Raw genomic sequence first — 24,232 nt, 5'->3', positions numbered from 1 at the left:
GACTCGATTGGAGCACTCTAAATGGGTCAAAGTGGGATTTTTCAAAATTTGCCCCTACCCAAAAGTTCGACCCAAATTGGGGGACATCAGAATTCGTTTTAGAGGTATGGTTCCTTCGGCAAAGTTTCTTATTTTGATCCCTAGAATACGATTTTCACAGAGCAATGAGCGATTTTTAAATCGAACCCGCTTTAATATATAGTGTATATATATATATATTTTTTTTATGAGAATTGAAGTCGGGTTTTTTTTGCTACAAATTTCTTGTTTTTTACAAAAACCTTTAGAAAACGGTAGTAGAAAGCGTAGCAAATTTCCTAAGTCCGTGTTTATACACGGACACTTGTCGACGCGATTTTTCATATTTCCTTTTGGAGTTGCTCGTTTCATTTACAAACGGCGACTTTTTTGTATGCAATTATATTTTCAGCTGTGAACCGCAATGGAGACCACATATTGCTCTTGGCAAGCAATAATTATCAGATATTTTATATTGATAAATATTGCCAGCAATTTGGTACTTTGACAACTACATTTGCATTTGCGCGATAACTTCGTGGCGGCAACATTATTTACACAAATGATAAAAATGAAACTATTTTTTTTTTTTATAATATTTTAGCATTGTTTCTATCTTTAATTTATATCCGTTTATTACATTACATAATATGCAAATTAGTTCACTTTTAATTTATTTTTGTTTCTCATGTTGCGTGTATGTATCTTACTTATTCACTTCCCTCTTAATTTTTATTTTACTTTAATTTTTTATAAATAATGTAAAGCTACTTAATTGTAATAATTTTATAATTATAAATTTAATATATATTTTTGCTTTATACCATCATTATACAAATAATACAAATGCTCTAAATATTCAAGGTGTATATATATATACTTTTTTTTAGGTGCAGGTGTGGACATACATAGGTAGATAGCGGATAATTTTTGGATTGATGGGTGAGGAAAGGATACTCAGGGAGTGTGTGCTGACGATTTATGTACTAATTAGATTTTATTATGCATTTATTTATATATGAATGTATATAAACCTACGAATATTCTACCAATTTAATACAATTACGAACTAACTGGTTTCCCATTTTATCTGAAGTGGTTTTTTTTTGTTTTGCTTGCACTTATTGTATGTCTGCACGTACAAATGTACGTGTTTTCATATATAATGTCCGTCCAATTGTAAAGAATTCAATTCGACAGGTCGCCACCTAAAATATCTTACATGCTGTCTGTATGTCTGAAGTTTTTTTTTGTTTTTATTTACGTTTTATATAATTATCGCTAAATTATATCGAGTATGCATAAGTTCGAGTCTGCGATTTTGTATAAATTATTTATGTATGCGATCAAGTAAATATTTTATTCCTTATAGTTTTTTTCATATACATACATATCATCAGTTAATTTTACTTGTTTTAAATATTTTATACAATAAAATTAAAAAAAATAAAATATTTTACAATTGCAAAGGCTACGAATCGCTTCGTAGAATGTTGCGCTTTTTAAGAAAGTTATTCAAAAGTCTTTATAATTGTTGCTTCTCTCTGCTGCATGTAAGCTACTTGTATTATTTTCATTGTTAATACATATACATACTACTATTGAATAAATATTGCATATATACTTTTGTATGTACGAAGATTTGCTTTATACATGGCTCTACACATTACAATATACCCAACAACAAAAAGTAACAGTAGCTAAAGCGATCAAGTTTGCACAAAAAAGAAAACACATTTACAAAAATTAGCAAGTTTTGCAATCGCAGTTCTTCAACAATTCGACAACTACACTTTCTAAATATGAGTTGTTATTTATCATCGACCTTGTGCCGCTGGCGAAGACGTTGTTTGCATGCCACTGACTCCTACATTCGCTCCAGGCTCATCCTTCTTTGCGGGATGATGCGCATCAATGGCTATCGGATGGGGCATACCTCCAAGTGTTTGGGGTTTTCCTATGATCGTAGGTGGCGGTGGCCCGGCAACCGATTGTTGGTGGTGCGGTGACTGCTGAATGCGATGATGTGGTGGCGGTGGTGGTGGTCCTAAAGGACCCCCCACCGTCGGCGGCGGTATTGGGCTGGGTTCTTTGCCTCGTAGGTGAGCCGCTGACTGTGCCGCATACATGCTAAGTGCCACTTTGTGTCGCTCTTCTTCATGACGCAACGCTTCCATTATGTTATAACGTAGCATTGGAGCATATGGATCACGATAGGGGTCCATTGGCCAACCGGGAGGTCCAGGAGGTCCGAAATGTGTCATTGGTGGTCCGCCTAAAGAGGGTGGCATCATTGTGCGGGCGAGATGAGGCGGTGGCGGTGGTCCCACTGCGTGTGGTCCATGCCGACCGGCCATAAAAGATGCATGGTGTGCAGCAGCCGCCGCACTAGCTTGAGCCACTGCAATGGATTGATGATAGCGTGCGTCGCCCGCCGCAGCTGCAGCAGCTGAAGCACGCATCATCATTGCATCTTGTTCTTCTTTGGTACGCGGATGCTCTTCTTTTATACGTATCTCACCACCGCTGGGCCCGCCCAACGGATCGTTGATGCTGCGATGTGGAGAACGATCACGCTGTGTTGTGTTCATTGCAGCAGCGGCGGCAGCCGCCTGTGATAGTTTGTTACTCTCGTTAATGCGTTGTTGCTGTATCATTCGTTCACGCTCCAATTCCCGCCGCTCCAATTCTCGGCGTTCGCGCTCTTTACGTTCGCGTTCCCGCTCACGCTCACGTTCACGCTCCTGTTGCTCACGCTTCATTTTCTCTTCTTTTTCTTTACGTTCACGCTCTTCTCGTTCGCGACGTTGCCGATCACGTTCGCGCTGTTCGCGCTCGCGCATTTCACGCTCCCTCTCACGTTCCTCCGCTTCACGGCGCGCATTATCCAGTGCCGGATCGGATTTTATTGGCCACATAGGAGCGCTGGTAGCGCCTGGATGATATGCTACAGCACGTTGTAACCTGTGAGAATATTGAAAACATTTTCATAAGTTTATAATAGAATTATTTTCATTTAAAACTTTTGAAGAATACTTACGGCCGCCACGTTTCACAGCCGAAGTGTGATAAACCGAAACCAAATGGTGCAGCATAACGACCGAATGGCGAAACTGCTGTGCCTGTAAGACAACAGCCTTATAATATATTGATCATTTATTTGTGTTTAAAGACAATTACCAATATGACTGGGAGGTGCTCCTATGAAACTCGTCGATAACGGAGATGTTTCGAAGGGCGAGCGACCTGGCAAAGCACCAGCAGCATAAGCTGCCATTGCACCAGGTGGTAACTCTCCCGGGCGATGCAGCATGTGTGGCGGCGCGGAGCTTAACGATAGTGCTGGCGAAGCTTTAAGACCGCTTAGCGTTACCGACGAAGATGGCGAAGGTCCAACACTGCCAGCTGCATTCATAGAAGAAGGAGCCCCACTTGGTGATGCTCCAACTGGAGTTGCGCCAGCAACGCCGGCCTGGTTATTGGCTAGTTTATCGGGATTTTGTTTGTTTTGGTTATAGTAAATCTCCCACGCGATACGCACATGCATGGCATTCCACCGACCAGTTTTCTATTTGGAAAGATAAGAAGCGCATATGTTGACTGAGTAGGGTTCTAAAGCTTCTCCTCATACATGTGTTTTAATGTTTATAATTTATGTATTGTTTTTATGTGAGGAAGTGAAAATTGCAGCATAGGAATGGGTGGAAGTAATTGTATCAGCATGATTAAGACAAATATGACACGATATTAAAGTGAATAATAATATTATATGTATTAAAATGCAGAAGATTAAAACTTTACATAATTGTAATAATATAAATTAATTTATTATGCTTTTCGTGATCAAAAGTTCTATTCAACCGATAGTACATATACATATGTACATATGAATGTATGTACGGTTCAAAGGCCTTCAACTATACTAACATTTCTTTAAACCTTGGCTTTGGGCAAATTTTGAAATTGTAAGTTTATGTTAGAGAAATGTTTACTTCTAACAATTTGCCACTACGAAAAATAGCTGATTCTTGCACTTTAGACAAACGAAGGAATATATTCTTGGAATTGTTAGTTCAAAACTGCCCAAATAAAACTAATTAAAATTTTTTTAGTTAGTAACTACTGGCTAGGTTAGTGTTTTCGTACTTTTTTATATGTATGTATGAGTATCCTTATATCCGGATATTGTTACAATAACCGGATATCCGCTTAATATCCGTTCATTTGGTTATCCAGATACGTATTCGTATTTTTTTATCAAATATTTGAATATCCAGATATTCAAAAAATCCGAATAGAACTCGCAGCCCTTATTGGAAGCGATTCATGAACAAACCTGGGCCCGAATCGTGGTATTCGAAATTTGATATTGAGATCACGGCATTCGATAGCGATTTCATCCCAAAAACTAAATCTCAGCGGTTGACTGTTAGAGCTGGCAACCTATCGATGGCACTATTGATATATCGAAGGATTTACTTTTTTGGTTATTGCGCCGTGGTCTCAAATACAATTTTTAAGGCATATTTTCAAATAAGGCACTGTGAAATCTATCTTTTGGCTCTTATTACTTCACCCGGTATGATGGAACGATAGTATCGATTTTTTTCTTTCTAAACATCGAAAGTATCGAACGAAGCCAGTATCGATAGTTGGCCAGCTCTGCCGACTATATTAGGTTCGTTCGCGTAGCTGTTAATTGTTCATGTTTAACCAAAACTTACAAGTTTTTGCGTTCGCGTACGCAAAAAACTTGCAAAGTAGGGGAAATTGAGAGAGCAAAGTGACATTTCATTTTGAGGGGAAGCTGCTGGTTTCTGTTGGAAAAATTTTTGCCAACAGCAATTTGCCAACAGGAAAACAGCTGATCAAAAACAGCTGGTTGGCATTTACGCAAATCACAAAATTGAATTTGATGATTTGGAAGTTAAAAATTACAAAATGCGACTAATTAAACTTGTAAGAAGTAAGTAGTTATTTGTTTTATCAATAAACTGTGCCAGGATACCACTTTGTAATGAGTTTTCGAACGTTTTAAATTTTACACTTTTGAATGTAAACAAAAATTATATCAGCTGTTCGTCTAACTTGCAAGTTTCTGCAAATTTTCTGTTCGCGTACTATTTTGGATATTTCTCTCTTGTGAGCGAACAGATGACATTTCGCCGGAATTTGGCAGTTGGTTGGTTTCTGTTGGAGATTTTAAACGAACGCACCTATTATAACGGACGAAGTGTATCGTAAAATGAGAAACCATTAACAGCATATACGTACAAGCCAAGGCGAAATCACAAAAGGTATATAGAAGGAATACATAGTACAAAAACAAAATTTACATGTATATTAGTGGTATTCGCGCTTCTGTGTATTCGCTGTATCCTGCGTAAGTGTAACTGAACGAGCGTGCGATTGTTGTTGCATGTGTATTTGATGTACCGCTAGCAACAACAAATCACACGCTCATGAAGTTACGATTACACAACATACAACGAATACACATAAGAGCGAATTCCCCTATTGTTTTTGCTTTTACTAATTTGATAGCTAAAATCGCAAAAATAAAGATAAAACACATGTAAGGCTAAGAATAAGGCGACCTTGTACGAATTCGCCTTGGGAGAAACATAAATGATTTTTCTGGTTAACTGTTCTCTGCGATCTCTGGCTAATACACAACTGAAACACATACACCACTCACTGATGTGTTAGGTTGGTGTTATGCAGACCAACTTTTGTTTAGCAAACAACTTGCTTTGTTTGTTGTAGTTGTAACATCATACGAATTCCCCAAAGGTTCTTTTGGGGAGTTTTGCTGAAGTGACAATCCCGACGGTTGTGGGGTTGCTTTCTTTGCTCTAAGGCGGTTACATCGAGTTTGGCACACGGTTGCAGGTTAGCTCTGTATTATGAAAACGAAATTTTTGTTTGGCAAACAAGATGACAGCTCTTTAGTTTGCTCTGAGATAGTTACACTGAGTTTCCTTATATTCGGATATTAATTCATAGGCATAGGGTAACACCATGAGTGTTGTTTATATGCCTATCGCCAACACGAAATTAAATTGCAGATGTACATAAATTAACCGGTTCGTAAGCTTTGAAGCACCCACAGCATACATTCAGTTTTCTATTTTTTGGTATAGCTGCACTTTTTGTGTATAACAACAATTGCCCCGAAAAATTGTTTACGGCAACACTAATTCTACGACAGTTTGGTCCAATAAATTTAGTTTGCTATAATTGCCAAACTCTCTCCGAGCTTGCTGCAAAATATCTGTGTAGCCGAATATCACGAATGCATGCAATAGAATTCCTGTACGAATTACGTTAAAAATGCATAAATAGCATTGGATATATTCTCTGCCTTAAAATATTCAAAATCAATTAGTTAATAGTCTGCTGCCTCAATTGACAAACGGTTAAAATCTTACTTTTCAAAACGTTCCATTCATTTGATTTACTAAAATACGTAACTTATTTGGACTTACAAATTTATAATAAGAACAAAAAATAAATTAAAATAAAATTTAAAACGTCTCATTAGTTTAGCTACTAAAAAATTTGTATTTCATTAGCTTTTGCTAACGTGCTGCTACCGACTCTACATACTTCTTAACCAATAATTTTTAAATGTTCAGATTTCTACAGATGGTGTTCAGAACAAAAAAAAAAACATACCGTAAACCTCGCAGATTTAGAGGAATCAAGATTCGTTGGTGGATTGTTTGAGTTCGTGGCATTGGTGTTAGCGGAGGGCGATGATGGCGGTGGCGGCTAAATAATTGGATTGTTTGGTTGTTGGGATACGAAACGTAACATGGTGATGATTGTTAACATGAAAACAAGAAAAGGTGTTAGAGGAATGTATGTTTGTTTGGCGGATAGTTTGTTAGTGGACAATTTAAAATTTGTGTATAATAGTAGGTATGTGTATGTAGTTATGTAAAAGTATCAGTATATAAGCTATATACTGTGCAGCAGTGTCCGCATTCGCTTGTGCAGTACATGCAGAGATAAGTAATGTTTTACCTTTGGCGCGAATGAAGTTAGGTGCCCGGGCGGCATGAAAGGCGTTGCTCCACCTAGCCCTGGATGTAGCAGTCCCGAATTATATCCCGGATAGCCAGGCAAACCAATGCCGGTTCGATAGAACGGTGTTTCCACTGCCGCAATTTTTGGAATGTCTTTGAATAATTGCGGGAATATGGGTGCCGGTGCTGGGGGCGGTGCAGCTGGAAGTGCTGCCGGCAAAGCGGCCGGAATAAGCTGTTGATGCTGATGTAGGTGTGTATGTTGGTGCTGGTGATGGTGCAGCTCCTGACGTAAATACGTGGAGGGTGGTGGTGGTGCCGGCGGTTGTACAGCCAAACCAGAACGATCGAGAAACCTGCTATCCAATTCACGCCTCAACAGATCTGCTTGATCATCTAAGGTACAAAAAAGGCGTGTAATGGTTCCAAGGAGGGGGATTGGGAAGTAAATAATGAAAAATGTGTATGTGTAGTAGCAGTTTCAAAATAAAAATTAATATGTTCAATTACTTTTGCTAGTTTGAAATAGAGATTCGGCCGAGAAAGGATGTGGTGCCGATGTTGTTACCGGTGTACTTGTTGCTGTGGTAACAGTCGTCTGTGTGGAGGACATTGAAGATGCCGATGTGGTACCAACAGTCGCTGGTGCAGCTCCAACTATAGTTCCTGCACCCGATGACGCCAACGATGCAGATGGTGTAGTTGAGGTGCTGCTTATAGAAGAAGCGGGTACTATGGGTGGAGGAGGTGGCAAAGGAGTAATGAAAAATGGAGGTTGAAATGTAGTAAGAGATCCAGCAGCAGCGTGTGATGTTTGGGGAGAAGCTGAGTTAGCAGGCATTGAAGCAGCAGCTGTCGCAGCATTGGAAGCAGACGAAGCACCAGCTATATTTAATGATGCCTGAGATTGCGCCGGCGGCGGGGTTGGACGCGTTGTCAAACTGGATGATGATGACGTGCTGATCGTCGTTGCCGTTGATGGAGTTAATTGCAGCGATGAACTAAAGTATTAATGTTTTTATATTTATTAAAATAAACTTTTATGCGGTCCACTAATGCTTTGTGTTTTTTTTTGCGTTGACTTACCTGGGCCATAGTGTATTTTTGGGTGGATAGGGTAGACTAGGCGACGTAGCAATGTGTTGTTGATGCGATGATGCCATTGTGGTCGTTGGATGCGAATGCATTGGATGCATCGCAGAAACCGTGCTACTAAAGGGCACCGGAATTGCGGACCCCACACTGTTGTTACTGACAGCAGTTGTCATGTATGGTGGAGCACCAGTAGGTAAACTGTTACTGCCACTACTGTGAGTATTCATAGATGGCGCGGAGCGCGGTATGCTGTAATAAAGAATTTACATGTCATAAGATCGAATAACACAATGGAAAATTAATTAAGTATTCTCAGTATTAAAAAAAAAAATAACCAAAAATCCGTTCGGACGAAACCGAACTTTATATATCCGGCGCACGTACATATTAAACATTGTGTTTTGCTTTTTAACGACTTCAAAAAAGGAGGAGGTTATCAATTCATCTGAATATTTCTCATATATTCAGTGACAAAAATAGGCATACCCTGGACCTGACGTTTTGACAATTTTATTTATTTATATGCAAGAAATTTTAAAATTTTCAATTCGATTTTCCATGCAAAATTTTTCAATTTTTTTTTTTATAAAAATATAGTTCACGAGAATATTTTTTTTTAACTATACAAAACCTGGGAAAAGGCAAGAAATACCAATCGAATTGAAAATTTTAAAACTTCTTGCATTTTCCCTATGAAATTAAAAAGATTTTCATGGCTTTTGATATTGATTGAACTGAAAAATATGAATAAATAAAATCGTTAAGACGACCGGATAACTTTGGACTACGTAACCGTTTTCGATAATTTTTAATTTTTATCGGATGGTGGTCCCATACTAATTTTGTTTACTTCCGATCATTGGATCACGAAGAAATTAACGGTACTCCTGAATTTGAATATGAGCAATTAAGCAATGAATTGGGTTTCAATAGTTATTGAAAACTATCCTTATATGGGAAGTTGGCGTGGATTTTATCTGATTTTTCTAATTCTCAATAACCGTTATGCGAACAAAGATATAATACTCTTATATACAAGTGCGCGCGGGTATAAAAATTGGCATAATAATAAGTGTGAATGTATTGGTACCTGTATGCGATATCGCGCTCCCTGCTGGGATTTTCATTTTTAGGGGAGATAACTCTCTGAATCACAGATGAAGAAGCAGGGCCACCAATTAACGGTAGGCCGGAATTACCACCGCTGGCCGTGTTGGCAGTACTGGGAGAAATGCCGCGCAACATTGCATGTTGTGGATGCATTAGCATGTGTGGTATGGGAGCCATATGTGGGCCCGGCGCCACCGCTCCGGTGTGGGTGGGCGGTGGTGGTAGATGTGGATGTGAAAGCATATGCGGAGGAGGTGGCGGAAGTAATTGTGAGCCCTCTCCACGCTGCATTTGAATAGCATTGTTGTTAGCAGCCACTGGTCCACCACTGCCACTGCTGTTTATGCCGCTATTGCTATTGCCACTGTTATTACTATTGCTGCTTAAGGATGTTGCGTTTGCGATCGATGCTGTTGTTGTTGTATTTGTATTATTGCTGATACTACTATTACTGCTGCTGTAACCATGATTATTTGGCATTCCCATGCCCATCTGCATTCCAACACCAGTCGGCATTGGCTGTGGCGGCCCATGTGGATTAGCTCCAAAGGGCATGTGGTGCAATAAATGCGGAGCTTGACCAGGTGGCATACCTGGCCCGGGACCTGGTATCAAACCTGGCAGTGACATTTGCACTGACGCTGCAGTTGACTGTGGTTGTGGTGGTGGTGCAGCAATTGTCGTACCGCCACTACTGCTAACAGGCGTTGTCGGAGCCGAATTCGAACTGCTCACTGGTGTCATCGGCCGCATCCCAGCTGCAATTACTTTAGGTGAAGGTGCTATGGGTGTTATTTCTCTGCCAGTACGTGTGTCGATTGTGCGGGGAGACGCATTAGGTGATGGCACGCCAGGTGGATGATAGGGACTATGTGGCAGACCGCTATATGGTGCATATAAAGGATATCCCGGATACGGCGTGCGATAGGGCGAATGAATTAGCATTGGGGTCATGCCATTTGGAACACCACTCATAATCGGCGGTCCACCGGGAATGCCCATAGCTACATTACCTTGAGCAAATATGCCATGGTTTGGACCTGATACGCTACTTGACATTGTACCTGTGGTATTTGTGCTAACCACGTAAGAACCTTTCGGCATGGTGGCCATAGTTGCCGATGTCATAGCCCCCGACGAAGCCGCCACTGTAACGGGTAAAGACATTGCTACATTTGTATTGGTAACAGATCCAGGAATGCCAGACGCTGATGTGGTGGAATTTGCCGATAGCGGCACGACCGAGATTGGCGGCCCACTTGTTGCTGGTGTCATATGACCCATGTGAGGTGAGATGCGAACACTATTTTGCGCTGATGCGTTCCCCGGCAGGAAAGCGGGTATAAAACCATTTATTACAGGTGGCGGTGCCGCAATACTTTTTGGTACGTCAGCGGCAGTTGTCACTTCTCCTGGTTTTACACCAATACTGGGATTTGTAGCTGATACTGATGTAAAACCACTTTGCAAATGATGCATAGGTGGCCCGGGACCCAATCTGCTGCTAGCTCCAAAGCCACCCATAACAGATGCCGATGTTACTGTTGTCGTCATTGGTCCAGACATCATGGAAATTGGTGTTACCGTGCTTTGCACATTGTTGCCTTGAGTGAGAGGCAAATTCTTTGTGTGAATAGTACTGATTGGCGAGCTAACGAGATGGCCGCCAACGGGATTTGCTGCTAGCTTTGGACCAAACGGGCTCTCAATAAGCTGTTGTGCGGGTGAAGATGGGACCAAGTTTCTCGTTTCCGTGGGCACCTTAAATATAGAAAAAAAAACTGAGTTATTCGTTCAATGGGGTAAATATATTTAATAATACTCATCTATGTAAAGCAAATTTTAGGCTAAAACCTGATTGTAAAAAAAAATCACTCTAAATATGGGTTTGGACGATTTGTGAGTGAAAATTAAAAACCCCAATCCCGACAACACTTCGGGGCTCTGCATGACTTCTAATAATAAAGACCACCTTACAGATGGCTATCATTGGCTACATTAACCTACGACAAATTTTTTACATAAATAAGTTTTTTATGCATGTAAATAAATATAATCACCCCTCTCCCGCTTTTTCTAAGTTAATCACCACGTTATAGCCAAAAGAGAAATGAACACCTAAAATATTCAATAGGGTTTTAAAAACTATGTAAGACCGACTAAAAAATTTTAAACTATAAATTCCCCAGCAGCCGGATTCCAACATTTGCTATCGCTAATTTTGATCGCCAAAAATCTCCAAAAGAATAGCAGGTGTGCCTAGCATCACGCAACATATATTTATATGGCCTTCATATTGTCAGGTTTCGCTGATTATACATTGCATCTGTTACCTTTCCATGTGGTATACTTTTAGGCCCCACTGCTTTTCATTTAGAGAATTTTGGCGAGGAAAATTTAGCGTAGCGATTGCTAGAATTCCACTGCAGATTTTATTAATCTCGAAGTGGCTTTTGATAGGCACAGTTAAAGTAGTGGTTCACCTAAGTAGGACACACGAGGAGAACACGTCTGGATTAAGGCAAGTGAAAGCTAGGAAGCTATAACCCCAGAAGATCCAGAGAACTAATGACACTCCACAAGACTAATATGAAATTTATTACAGGACTGCTAACAGGTCACTGCAGGCTATGGGCTCATATGCATACCCTAGGAATAAGGGCTGGACGAGGTATTGTGTTGAGCTCTGAGGGCACAATAGACCTAGGGTAGGGTCGCAGTGCCCATCCTCTAACGAATCTATTATATTCTAAAGTAGTGGCTATCCTTCTCAATCGGTGCTTACCTGGTCAAACCTGCTTTTAATTTGTTTACAACTACGTGTCAAGGTTTTCATAGTTTTTCTGTTCGAAAGTAATGCTTACCTGATGCGATGCTGTGGAAAAATTAGGCGGCAAATTTGGTTGAATGCTTGCCACCGGAGCTTGCTGTTGCGGAGGTAGCAACTGCTGATGCTGTTGTATGGGTTGTGTGTTTGGGCTAGCTGATGGCTTTTCATTAGTGATCGTAGCCGTGTGTGAAGAAGATGCAGATACACTTGTACTTGCCGGCTGAAGCATCGGTGATAAAACTCCCGATCCTGACACCGCGTCCATCGAATTGACAGTAGTTTGACTACTATTCTTTCCCAGTGGAACATTATCTTTGTTTTGCTGTCCCAAGCCAGCAGGAGACATGCCTGAAACTCCACTCCCGATTCCGCTGCCCACTCCCACTGCCGGACCCACACCGGGCACCACACCCGCAGAGACAATTGGCGCCGGAAAATTCTCATTGCTCTCATTCTTAACATTAACACTTGTCGCCTGCTGTGGATAATCTGATGATTTTCGTGGAGTTGTAGGACTCGGTGTCGCATTTGCGATGTGTTGTGCAGGAGTCGAAGGAAAAACTATAGGTGCCAACCTTTCAGAGCCCTGTGAAGATAAGATGCGAATATGTCACGTAATTAGAAATTATTATTTTTCAAGTTAAATTATAAAGGTAATAGATGTACATGTACATGTATGTAACTACATACATATATAAAATTTCAATATTTTATTTCTTATATTTTTTATAAAAATACCTAAAGAATTATTGGTATAAGTGAAAAATGTATTTTATTAAAAAAAAAAGTGCATTGAAAGCCACCAGTATTCCACCTTGTTTGGTTAAAGGAAAATCAGGTTTAGTAAACTACAGGGAGACTGCAAACAGTGTCCACGTGAAGATTAATTTTAGCATTTTACGCAATACGCTACGGAACTAATGTTCTTGAATTAAAACCTCAATGTAACTCTACCAATGGGATCTAAAAGTTATGTATAATATTGTGATTTCAGGGCTTCAGTACAGTGATTTGATTCCCGCTTCGATATTCTCTACATGCAGATTCTTAAAAAAAAATTCCGAGGAATGACGAGCCGAACATAGCACCGTTGTGTGCGCACATGACATGTCCCTTTATTCTCACTTTACGAACTCACCTTTGGCGAAATATCGCGTTGCAATGGTGAGATATTTTGTTCTGCGGAAGAAATTGACGCACATGGTTGTATTGGACTAGTTGTGATTGTGTTGGCACCCGGTGGATTTGGTGTTGCTGTTGTTGTTGTTGTGGTTGCGGATACTGTTGTTGTAGTCGATGTTTTTCCAGGGCTCGTCGGCTCCGCAGCAGCGCCATCCTGCGCGTTGCCTCCGGAAGACTCTACACGTACTATAATTGCTATTTTGTACGATGCGTATGATGTTCCGTGAGTTTTCGAATCGAAAACGAAATCGAAAACACGGAATACAAACACGGCAGCAACTACAATTACACCACACAAAGTGCTCGGCGTAATGCAAAGTAATTCAAATAGAATTACCAGTAATGTTTTATTGTATAATACACCAACTTTTTTCACGTACACATACGTACATCACTTCCATTTGTACCGTGACAAAGTTTAACGAAGTACTTGTAGTACCGAAAGTAGTCAAACACATTCATTTTCATTTTTCTAATTTTGCGAAAAATTTAGTTTTATAAGGAAAAAGAGAGTTCAAGAGCTTATGTATACATATAACTGATCTCTCGGCAATGTTTTTATTATGTATTTCGATGAAACGTTGACTTTTTCTCGATGTTTTTCTCCAGCCAAGTGTTAACCTTTTATTTAGGCGGCCTATATTTTTCTTATTTGGTGTACGCGCGGTAAAACGATTTATTTATTTCACATTTCCTAACGACGTTTAATTTTTAATTTATCTGCATTGTTATATATTGTTTTTAATTTATAAATTGATTATTTCACATTGAACTTGGGAGCCGTACTATGTGGAAAACAAAACTACACAAAATTAAAAATCAGCGAGTGAACTTTAATTGCCAATAATAGCAAACTGTTCACAGAAAACAAAATTTTTTTAGACACAACACAATAGCTAGCGTTTGGATCGTACTAAGCAAAATAATTAATCAAAGCGAGCTTGTACGTGTGTGGAATATAAAACGCATCTGGAAAGATGTCAATTACAAGCATACAACAATGTATTCTACGAGAAAGGTATCGACCTAATAAAGATCAAGAGGTTACAAGATTTCGGGCAGGAACTAAAAATATGTAACTAGTACATATGCACATTAGGGTGGTCCGAAACAAGTAAAGCTGGAATTTTAGTGCTCTCAAGCCCTAGGACTGTTCTATAACGAAAAAACGTACACCCCTATTTTTTATTTTGAAATCAAAAAATATTTAGAGGTCGCTCCAAGCGCTCAAAGTTTTCCATGTATTTTATATGGGGAAAAACAACTTTTCGTAGAAATGGTATAGAATTCCTGAAAATCAACTCTAGTTCTCTTCAGGAGACTTTCAATAATAATACCTAATTGTTTATTTAACCATTTTTTAATACTAACGATTTTTTATTGGTCCCTCCATTGCATTTTTCGGGGTTTTTTGCGAACCCATAATTTATAGTTTTATGAAAAAATGATTAAATAAACAATTGGGTAATATTATGGTAATCACCTGCAGGGAAATAGTGTCTTCCGGACTGAAAAATACAGATTTTTAAGAAGTCCATATCATTTCTACGAAAAGTTGTTTTTTTTTCTTTCATAAAAAAAACATGGAAAACTTTAAGCGCTGTGAGCGACCCCTACATAAATATTTATTGATTTCAAAATAAAAAATATGAATATATTTTTTCGGTATAGAACAATCCTAGGGGCTGAGAGCACAAAAAATCCGACTTCACTTTTTCACATGCATTTGTTGACCACCCTAATGCACATCCAAAACTCAAAAACTGAGAGAGCAGAGGGGCATTCATTTTATGCTGGAAAAACTTTAGCCAGCAAAAATTATCCATCACGAAAACATATTTATGATCTGAAAACATATGGTTGCAATTTTTGCAAACAAACAACACTTTCAAAAATCAGAGCGAATGAACAATAACAAAAAAATTATGCTTGAGATGCTTCGCAAGAGAAACAATAAAATATTCTGCCAAACCAGTACATTGAGCCAGATCTCTGAGAAAAAACGGAATGATGCAATAGACCTTCACAGTAGGCGATAATCAGCCTGCTGGCGTGGACTAGGAAAATATGAGTGGATAGTAGTTTATTCTTGATGAACATAATGTAAGTACCTCGGGGGCAAGAATTGATTGAAAATATATGTAACTAAAAACTTAAATATCAAATGCCGATAAGCGGAAAGACTGGACGAGCATATTTTTGAACTCAATCTGTTTTTTAAGCCTTTCCTACGACAAGTGGGGTCTACATAACCGGCACGACTCAGACTTGTGTGTATCTGACCAAGGACGATCACTCCAGTAGCATTCCAAAAAAAGACTTCAGGAATTGTAATGATGTGAAAAACAGTAATCATTGTAACGATCTCCTCGTGTAAGCTGGGAGATGGGCACTGGACTAAATATTTAATCCCGTTCCCGCCCGTCGCGAAATAAAATTTTTAAGTCCCGAACCCGCCCATCCCGAAGTTTTTCCAAATTGTACCGCGGGTCCCGTGGGTTCCGAAATCTATTACTAAGAAAAATCCACATGTCTTTCAAATTAATTTTAAGTAACAAAAAGATAATGAAAAATTTGGCATCGTTTTTTTTTTTTCCTTGCTGTTCGTGTCTCTCTCTTTGGCAAAAGGGAACATATTTTTAAGGTTTTTGTTTTCATCAGTTGTTGTCGTGGTAAGCCTCGGGGCGTTTTAGTGGATTATTTGCAGTTCTTGATCTGAGCGACTATATAAAGATTCTTTTTTTCATATTCCAAGCTAACACAGTCGTTTGCAGATAAACTCTCAGTACTCAAAAATCTCAATTGAGCACCAGGGCAAAATCATAACGGATGCCACAATAATGTTAGTGCAGTGAGATTTTAGCTGGTTTGCTAGTGAATAGTGAGCAACCGAAATCACGGGTGGATGGGAGGAAGTATAGGTCGGGCGAATCAATGTTTGCAGTTTGCTCCGCTGCGGTGAGCGCCAACCATAATGCATTGGTATTAGAATATGTACATATGCACGTATGTATGTATGCATGTACATACATATGTTCGAGTATTTATGCAATTGCGAATAATGGAACAGCATGCTACCGTCGCTCGCTCGCCAGATTGCTCCTTTGCTTGCGCATACGAGTGCTAGAAAACTGGCTAGTTGGCTCTTTGGTTATTCCGACTACATAGTTTGCTTTTGCTGGCTTTGCTGCTGCTGTTGTACTAGAGGAACTAGAAAAAAATAAAGCTATGCGAATCAGCAAAGGCAACCACAACGGCAACGGCGACGACTACAGCGACTACGATTGGGTGCGGCCACAAGTTATGGTTTGGTGTCGACGACCACCTTCACTTTACTACACTATACCTAGTTCGCCGCACACACTGCACACCCCACACCACACACCACTTTAATTCACTATATTTGCCGCTACATCAATGTATACCACTTAACCACTTTGCTTCACTTCTTCAATTTGCTTGGTTTGACGCCGACAACTGTGCGTCGTAAAGCTTTGAAAATACTTAGTCAATTACGTTCGTTGAGCGCAACCACAACCACACAGCCTCGGTGTACTTAATTAAATGCAAGTACATGGGTATATACATACATACGGGTAGGGGTGAAGAGTATGTACAAGTTTGGCCGGGAGGACGTTGACGAGATGTGGCGATGGCGATTGTTGGCAACAAAAATCTAACTGCTGCTACCTGATGGTTATGCTAATGACGATGGCGATAGTGCAAGCAATAGTAGTTAATGTTGACGATGGGCCGACGTAAACATTTTTGCACAAATTTCAAAGAAACGAAAAATCATTTTCTTTGATTTTTGTTTTATTTTCTTTTATAACTGACACTTCATGGATAAACGAACGAAAGCTCACATTGCATCTATAAATATGCACACATAAATGCATTAAAAGTGAATGTACGTACATATATGTATGCATGTACGGTTTGTATATATATATTATGAATTTTCATGCTGGGCTGCAGGCGGTTATGTTCGCGCTGTGAACAGTAAGCACACAAATATACATTTACTGGCAAAGAGTCTTTGTCGCCGCCGTTGGTATGTCGATAATTAACACCGTAATCCGCGCGATTATAAATTAAGACTAATTGATTGAGAGTGTCGAGGCGGCATTTACATTTTTTCTACAACCCGCCGAGATCCAACGATTCGACCGTTGGGTAGTATAGTGGCGGTTCATGTTAACCAAGACAAAGGGGTGATCGGTAAATCAGTTGGCGAATACCCTAGCCATAGTTACCGTAAGACTGAAAACACGTTGAAGCACTGTCAACGACAATGGCCAGAGCACAAGTTTCGAACAGTAACCATAGTGTTGGTGGCGGTGTTGCTGATGGCCACTGACAGTCTAGCCGACAAACGGACAAGCGAGAAAACAATCAAACCACACACATATACTCGGAAATATACCCTGCAGAGAAACTGCGGACTAGTGAATCAAATTTATAGTAACCGAAAGTAACTAGATTTCCACCAGTCCAGAATCAGTGAAATGTGGTACTTTAAAAAAAATATTTTATTACACTTTTTCCATTAGAAATCTGCATATATCTAAGATGACGAACTAGATCTTATCTGTCGAATTTAGAACTGGTTCGGAATTATCGAAAAAACGGATGCAGCGGTGGGCTTGTTTACTTTACATAGATATGTGTTTGGTGGCTATTTCGTTCAAATTCGCTTCCATTCTGCACTTTGCAGATACTTTTTCATGGCTTGGTAATACAAAACAAAAATTTGTGTTAACATTTTAACATCTTGGAACCTTGTGGAATCTAACCAATAACTGCAAGCACCTCTGCAAACTCAACTACAGCCAAAAAAGATTTAGCGCAAACCAGTAGTGGGCCTAAATGTACTAGAAGCGCAACAGTTGGGAACCAGAGATTTTCCAGACAGAGTATATTTGTGTGTATATAAACGAAAGCAAAGTAATCGAAATGTAAATAAAAACCAAAAATTTGGAGAACAAAACAAAAGCAAGAAAACAATTTAAACACTAAAAAAAAATTAATTTCAGTATTCACTGCGCTACCTTGCTTCATGCACTTAAATACATGCATACATACAAATGTACATATTTAGGGCTGAGAGTTCTAACCGGATTTTTTGGATATCTGCAAAATACGGACCTTCGAGTATCTGATTAAAAATCCAAATATCCGGATGTTAATCGGATATCCAGATAACAAAATAAACATATTATAAACCGGATAATAAAAGAAAACGGATGTTACCGATTTCCGGATCTTATCCGTATTCACGAATATCCCAACGAATAGTCCCAGCCCTAGTACTATATAAGGTAGAAACGTAATATGAGCTTAAGCCGAAGGGTGAGAAAAAATCAGGGCCGTATCAGCTATGACCTTACAATGAAAATCAAAATTTAACCGTACATTGGATTTCTATTCTATCGTTTCCTGTTTCCCGAAAAAACTGGTCTCCAACATGTTCTGCAGCAACTACATAAATTAATATTAGAGGTAATTATTGGATCCTCCACGTTAACCGGATCATCTCTCCGGCAAAACATTGAAGAAATTGACTGAATGTTCTGTAGTGAAATGTTCAGACTGAAGTTTGGGGAACATATACATATCCTCGCAGTGGATCATACTCAAATACTTAAAATTCATTTCAAATATGGACCAAGCTGGTTTTAGCTACAGAGCAGGCACCCTATTCAAAAATGGATACTACGCTTTTTAGCTTTCATCACAATATTTGTAGCTAGTTTTATTTTTTTTTAATTTTATCTCTCTGACAGCGCCATATCAAACTTTCTCATCAAAAATTTATTTCGGTGGAGATTTTTTGATTAACCCCATACGGCGAGAGATACACGCACATGAAAAAGTGGATAAAAGAAATAACAAAAACACCAGCAACAAAAAAAAATATACAAAATAAAAACAAGTGCCAGCTCCGCATTCAATGGATAGATTTTGCAGAATGAATGCGAATGGGGAGTAAAGAGATTCCGAAAATGGCAGCAGTAAAAAGAAGAAAAAACTTCACGAATATACAAACATACATATGCATATACAACAGTTTACAAATTTTTTCTACAAACACATCCATGCATATGCACATACATTTGCACTACTGTAGGCATGACGACGCGCACGAAGGCGACGAAAATGGCAACGATACCACGAACAGCCAACCAGGCGGGGCGGATAGCTACATTTTTAGAGTTACTCAAAAGAGCCAGAGCAAAACGCCATGTTAAAAGCCTTATACATGACTCTAGGTGAGACATCGAGGTGGGAGAGCTCCACAATAGCCAGATTTTTATGCCTTTCAGCACAATAAAAACCAAAAGTCGTATAAAATTTGCGTTCGAGCGTAAAGCTTCTGTGCAAATCGTGTTGGTATGTTTTTTTGTTTTTTAACATGAAAAAGGAATTATGTATTAAATTATAGTATAAACATTACTAAAAATATACAAAAGGAGACGGTTCTTAATAGGACGTTTGTCAATTCTGACAGTTCCACTAAAAAATGGGCTCGACTATCAGGGGCCTGCTTAACTTCTCAGACTCCATAGCAAAAATTTAGAAAGTGTTTTATAGCAAAAATCCATCTTTAACGGTCGATCAGCGACTATATATGTAGGTAAGACTCGAGCATCATGAACTGGTTGAGAACTAAATCATTGAAAATTTGTTTATACTTTGGCTATATAGTTACATACATAGCCTGTTAGGTTTGAGAATAAAATTCTTCTGCATTGCCGCCAAAGTTACGATAGCACTTGTTTATTAAAAAAATAAATAAATAATAATAACAGCAATTCATATCGTCCGAGACAAAGCCTTACTCTACCTTGGCCAATTTTTTTCGTTACTTCATTTGGTTGTTTCAGTATTCAAAACGTGTATTTATGCAAATTCGCAAAACGATTCCGTCGCCGATGAAAAGACAGACAGACAGGCTGTTTCTGGCTATCATTTAATTCACTGTTATTGCTGTTGTTGTCGGAGCTGTTATGGCTTTCGCTGCGAATACTGATGTGGTGGCCAGTGCTTCCGCTACTTGTACCACTTGGTTAGTCTTTTCTTTTGTTGCGTTGCTATTTTGATATAGATATCCATATATGCACTTGGATACACATGCAATAGCATATAGTACATACATACACATCATACTATGTATAACTTGACCAGGCATTGCGCTGTAACACCAACAATACAACCAATGATATTCACGAGCCGATAACAGGGAAAAATGCAACGGCAGCAGCAACGAATACGGAATGCATTAACCAAACAGCCAGTAACAGAGGCAGAATTGCATCAAAAAGTATTACAAAGCAAAGAAATGACAGCAACAATCGAATATACATACATACATACATATACATTCAGCGGTAGCAGATACTACAAAGACGATGAAAACATNCACACATCATACTATGTATAACTTGACCAGGCATTGCGCTGTAACACCAACAATACAACCAATGATATTCACGAGCCGACAACAGGGAAAAATGCAACGGCAGCAGCAACGAATACGGAATGCATTAACCAAACAGCCAGTAACAGAGGCAGAATTGCATCAAAAAGAATTACAAAGCAAAGAAATGACAGCAACAATTGAATATTCATACATATACATTCAGCGGTAGCAGATACTACAAAGACGATGAAAACATCGACAAAAAAAGGGCAAATAACAAAAAAAAAAACACTTCACGGATGTGGGGGAAAGCCTAGACACTGAACAAAAAAAACACACAAAGAAATTCGAGGGTACACCGACCGTCGTCCGACCAACCAACCGCGAGTTTGTCTACCCNACTTCACGGATGTGGGGGAAAGCCTAGACACTGAACAAAAAAAACACACAAAGAAATTAGAGGGTACACCGACCGTCGTCCGACCAACCAACCGCGAGTTTGTCTACCCGACAGTCCGAACAACATAGCGACAACGACGCCTCTGCCGCTAACGAAAGCTACGATGGCGATGCGTGCCAATGGTTGCAACGCTACGATTTGCAACGTCTTAAAGCGTTTCGACTCCGAGTTTGACTGACTGACCTATGCGCGACGAAGAGGCACTCGACACTCAACAACTTAACAAGGCAGCGCACTGCGCCAACATCATCGCAACACTCAAATCAGACAGCACAAACACACCGACATCAATGCCGCCTCGTCCAGTCTACCATGCCAACAGAGTGCACCAAAGCGGAAGCGAAACAGAAGAAACCGCTCGAGGAGAGCATCAATGAGCGCGAATGCATGGCATAANCTCAATGCCGCCTCGTCCAGTCTACCATGCCAACAGAGTGCACCAAAGCGGAAGCGAAACAGAGAAGAAACCGCTCGAGGAGAGCATCAATGAGCGCGAATGCATGGCATAAGTGAAGTACAAAGCCGGTCGGTCGGTTAGTTGTTCACTTAGTTCCTCTCGTGCTCGCCAGAACCAGACTCGGAGTCAGAGCCAGAGTAGCGCCGTTTTTAGCTTGGTGTGCCCCCTCTGGATTTTGTGGTGTGATTGAAAAATGTTGCCGCTGCTTTCAGCCGAATGTACCCTGTTTACTATGGTACGCGCCACTGGGCTGCTCTTGCACATTTGTTTACATGTGTGCCCAGCTACCAATTCAACCCAATGCCACGCTCTTGCTTTGGTTGTGCTGTTCTTCGCCCAGAGATTGTAATTGCACATGCATACATACATATGTAAATATATACAGACATTTATGTACATATTTCTGCATCCCTGCAGTGAAAAGTCAAACGAGTTAGTAAACATTCTGGTAGATCAACTGGTAGAAATCGACCAGTCGATTAACTGGTACTAGGCTGATGCAAAGACCTGTCAGTTGGATAATTTCGAACATTCTTCTGTTATGCGTTAAAACAAACGCTTCTGGTTCTTATTTTGGATTCCGCTGGGAGGTGTTGAAGATTTTTCAAATTGTACATTTGTATGAATATTAGGGTGTTCGATTATTCGCCTTTTTCTCCAAACCCGGTTTTCAAAAAATCGCAATTTGAAAAAAAAATGGATAAACCGGTTTTATTATACATACATACATAGTTTTAATACAGTGCAAATGCTTATGTTGGTATGGAGTCATGACCAAAAATTACAATAAAACTATTACGAGTAAAGGTAGCATTTATTTAAAAGCTTATTTTTAGATTAAAATTAAAACAAATTAGTGAAAAATTCACGTTTAGTCTTGTTTTATACTGTAGATCTCTCGATTCGGAGAAGCTCGGCCAAACATGTAGAAAACGTTTAAGCGCCAAACATTCATTTATTGGAATCAAATATGATCCTGCTATCCTATTATTATCCTGTTCATCCTCAAATAACCTAGGATATAATTTTAAACCTATTTAGAGGTTTCCGTTAAACTGGAAGATTTGAAAACATCGAAAAAGTTAAAACTATTGAGAGCTCAAGATTTGTATGAAATGAAAAAACTGGTTTGTTCGATAAAAAATCCGGTTTATTCGGTATTCGGAAAATCAAGATTTCAAAACAACCGCCTATAGATATCCAAAAAAAACCGATGGAACCTGTATGGAAAAACCGAGCCAATAACCCTAATATTGAACTTTTTATTTACACTCTTGAAAAACAAGTTGAGTACGCAGTTTTTTAGCCCATTCAATTTTAGTATAACAAAGTGCAAGTTTGAGGTAGCTAGGATTTACCATTGATTTTTGGCAAATTTTTTTGTTGAAAGTGTCGCTCATTTTCGCCATATAAAATAGCGTGCCATAATCAAGCTTCTTCTGGCATACATACATATGTATGTACATAAAACTGTAGGTCACTGAGCATCAAGAAGAAGACGACAAATCGGAGAAAAAGAAGATATTTTTCCAAACATTCATACATACATAACATGCGTATGAGCAAATCTTAAAATAGATATACTAAAAAAAAAAGTAAAAATAGCCACCCATGCTCATATACCCGTAGTTGCGTATGTAACGTATACGCCACGTAGCACCTACGCCGTGTCATCTAACATGTTTACTCGCACGCCTTAAGTTAAAAGCCATATTATTTAAAAGTATTTAAATATTGGCGTTTAAGATTTTTACACAGTATTCCTTATGTACATATGTATATATTATTTTCTTCATATAACAGTTTTATAATGAATTTCGAGTGCACCAATAAAAATTGTAAAAGTTTACTCAATGTAATTTCTTTTTCATTTGATGACACACTAGTTTTTACCTCCCTTTTATTAGCTCGGGATGTAACTATGTAATATTGATGCGCCTAAAAGATGCAGCGATTTCTATTCTCAAGTTACATACCTGATGACAGTACGAATGGAATTTATAATAGCGAGGTTTTAGTTTTTTAAACTACAATTTTATTTTGCACTAGATTCATTCGTTTTGGCGAGAACATTTTCACCGTTTATGTTTCACTTTTGAAGAAAATATCTAAAATGAAAATTAAAAAAATAGTAAAATTTCAAAAATTACAAAAAAGCTGCGACAGATATTCTGCATGCTGCCATTTTTTTGGAATTTCGTGGTGCACTCTTGAAACGAGTTGAACAAAACACACCAATCGCATATGCACACAAATCCAAAAATCTGTTTGCCAGAATGCCAGATTCTGATTTTTAAAAGAACCAGTAATCACTGATTGTGACGTATGCAGTTGTTGGAATTTTGTTCGACAAAAACCGGTAATTTTTTAACAGATGAGACTTTGTTGCTTTTTCCATTTTTCCTAAAAAACATAATCGTGGTAAAAACTAAATAACAATACATATTGAAATAGACACTACATAATTTTTTTCTTTCTATGGGCAAAACTTAGTTTTTGGTACAAACTTTTTTTTTTAATTTCCAAGGAATACGTACGTATGTATGTGTGCAAAACTTAAAAAAAGGTAACCTTTGTGTTAGCTTTATATTCATTGTTGTAAACCAAATCAAGCTGGTTGCTTTAG

The 24,232-nt window shown here is 38.9% G+C and overlaps 1 protein-coding gene across 13 annotated transcripts in view; it reads right to left on the bottom strand.

Moving 5' to 3' along the window:
* Positions 1-1,411: 1,411 nt before the first annotated feature.
* The window catches only part of tay (tay bridge kinase), a 50,260-nt gene continuing 27,439 nt past the window's right edge, over positions 1,412-24,232 (bottom strand). For 12 of the 13 annotated variants that reach the window (XM_017615527.1, XM_017615525.1, XM_017615526.1 and 9 more), the window contains exons 7-15: positions 12,119-12,670; positions 9,235-11,015; positions 8,136-8,393; positions 7,560-8,050; positions 7,048-7,445; positions 6,697-6,792; positions 3,199-3,586; positions 3,059-3,140; positions 1,412-2,982 (exon numbers count right to left, since the gene is read on the bottom strand). In XM_017615527.1, coding sequence (XP_017471016.1) covers positions 1,836-2,982; positions 3,059-3,140; positions 3,199-3,586; positions 6,697-6,792; positions 7,048-7,445; positions 7,560-8,050; positions 8,136-8,393; positions 9,235-11,015; positions 12,119-12,670 — 5,193 coding nt within the window. In that variant the 3' untranslated portion in view covers positions 1,412-1,835. The remainder of the gene's footprint in view (positions 2,983-3,058; positions 3,141-3,198; positions 3,587-6,696; positions 6,793-7,047; positions 7,446-7,559; positions 8,051-8,135; positions 8,394-9,234; positions 11,016-12,118; positions 12,671-24,232) is intronic. The other variant, XM_017615537.1, reaches the window with a different exon arrangement.

This window comes from Rhagoletis zephyria, unplaced genomic scaffold (genome assembly GCF_001687245.7).
Source record: "Rhagoletis zephyria isolate East Lansing unplaced genomic scaffold, Rhagoletis_zephyria_1.1 Rzeph_scaffold_01029, whole genome shotgun sequence".
Classification (NCBI taxonomy): domain Eukaryota; kingdom Metazoa; phylum Arthropoda; class Insecta; order Diptera; family Tephritidae; genus Rhagoletis; species Rhagoletis zephyria.
The sequence above is the reverse complement of the archived record's forward strand: the minus strand, read 5'-3'. Positions and strand labels throughout refer to the sequence as shown.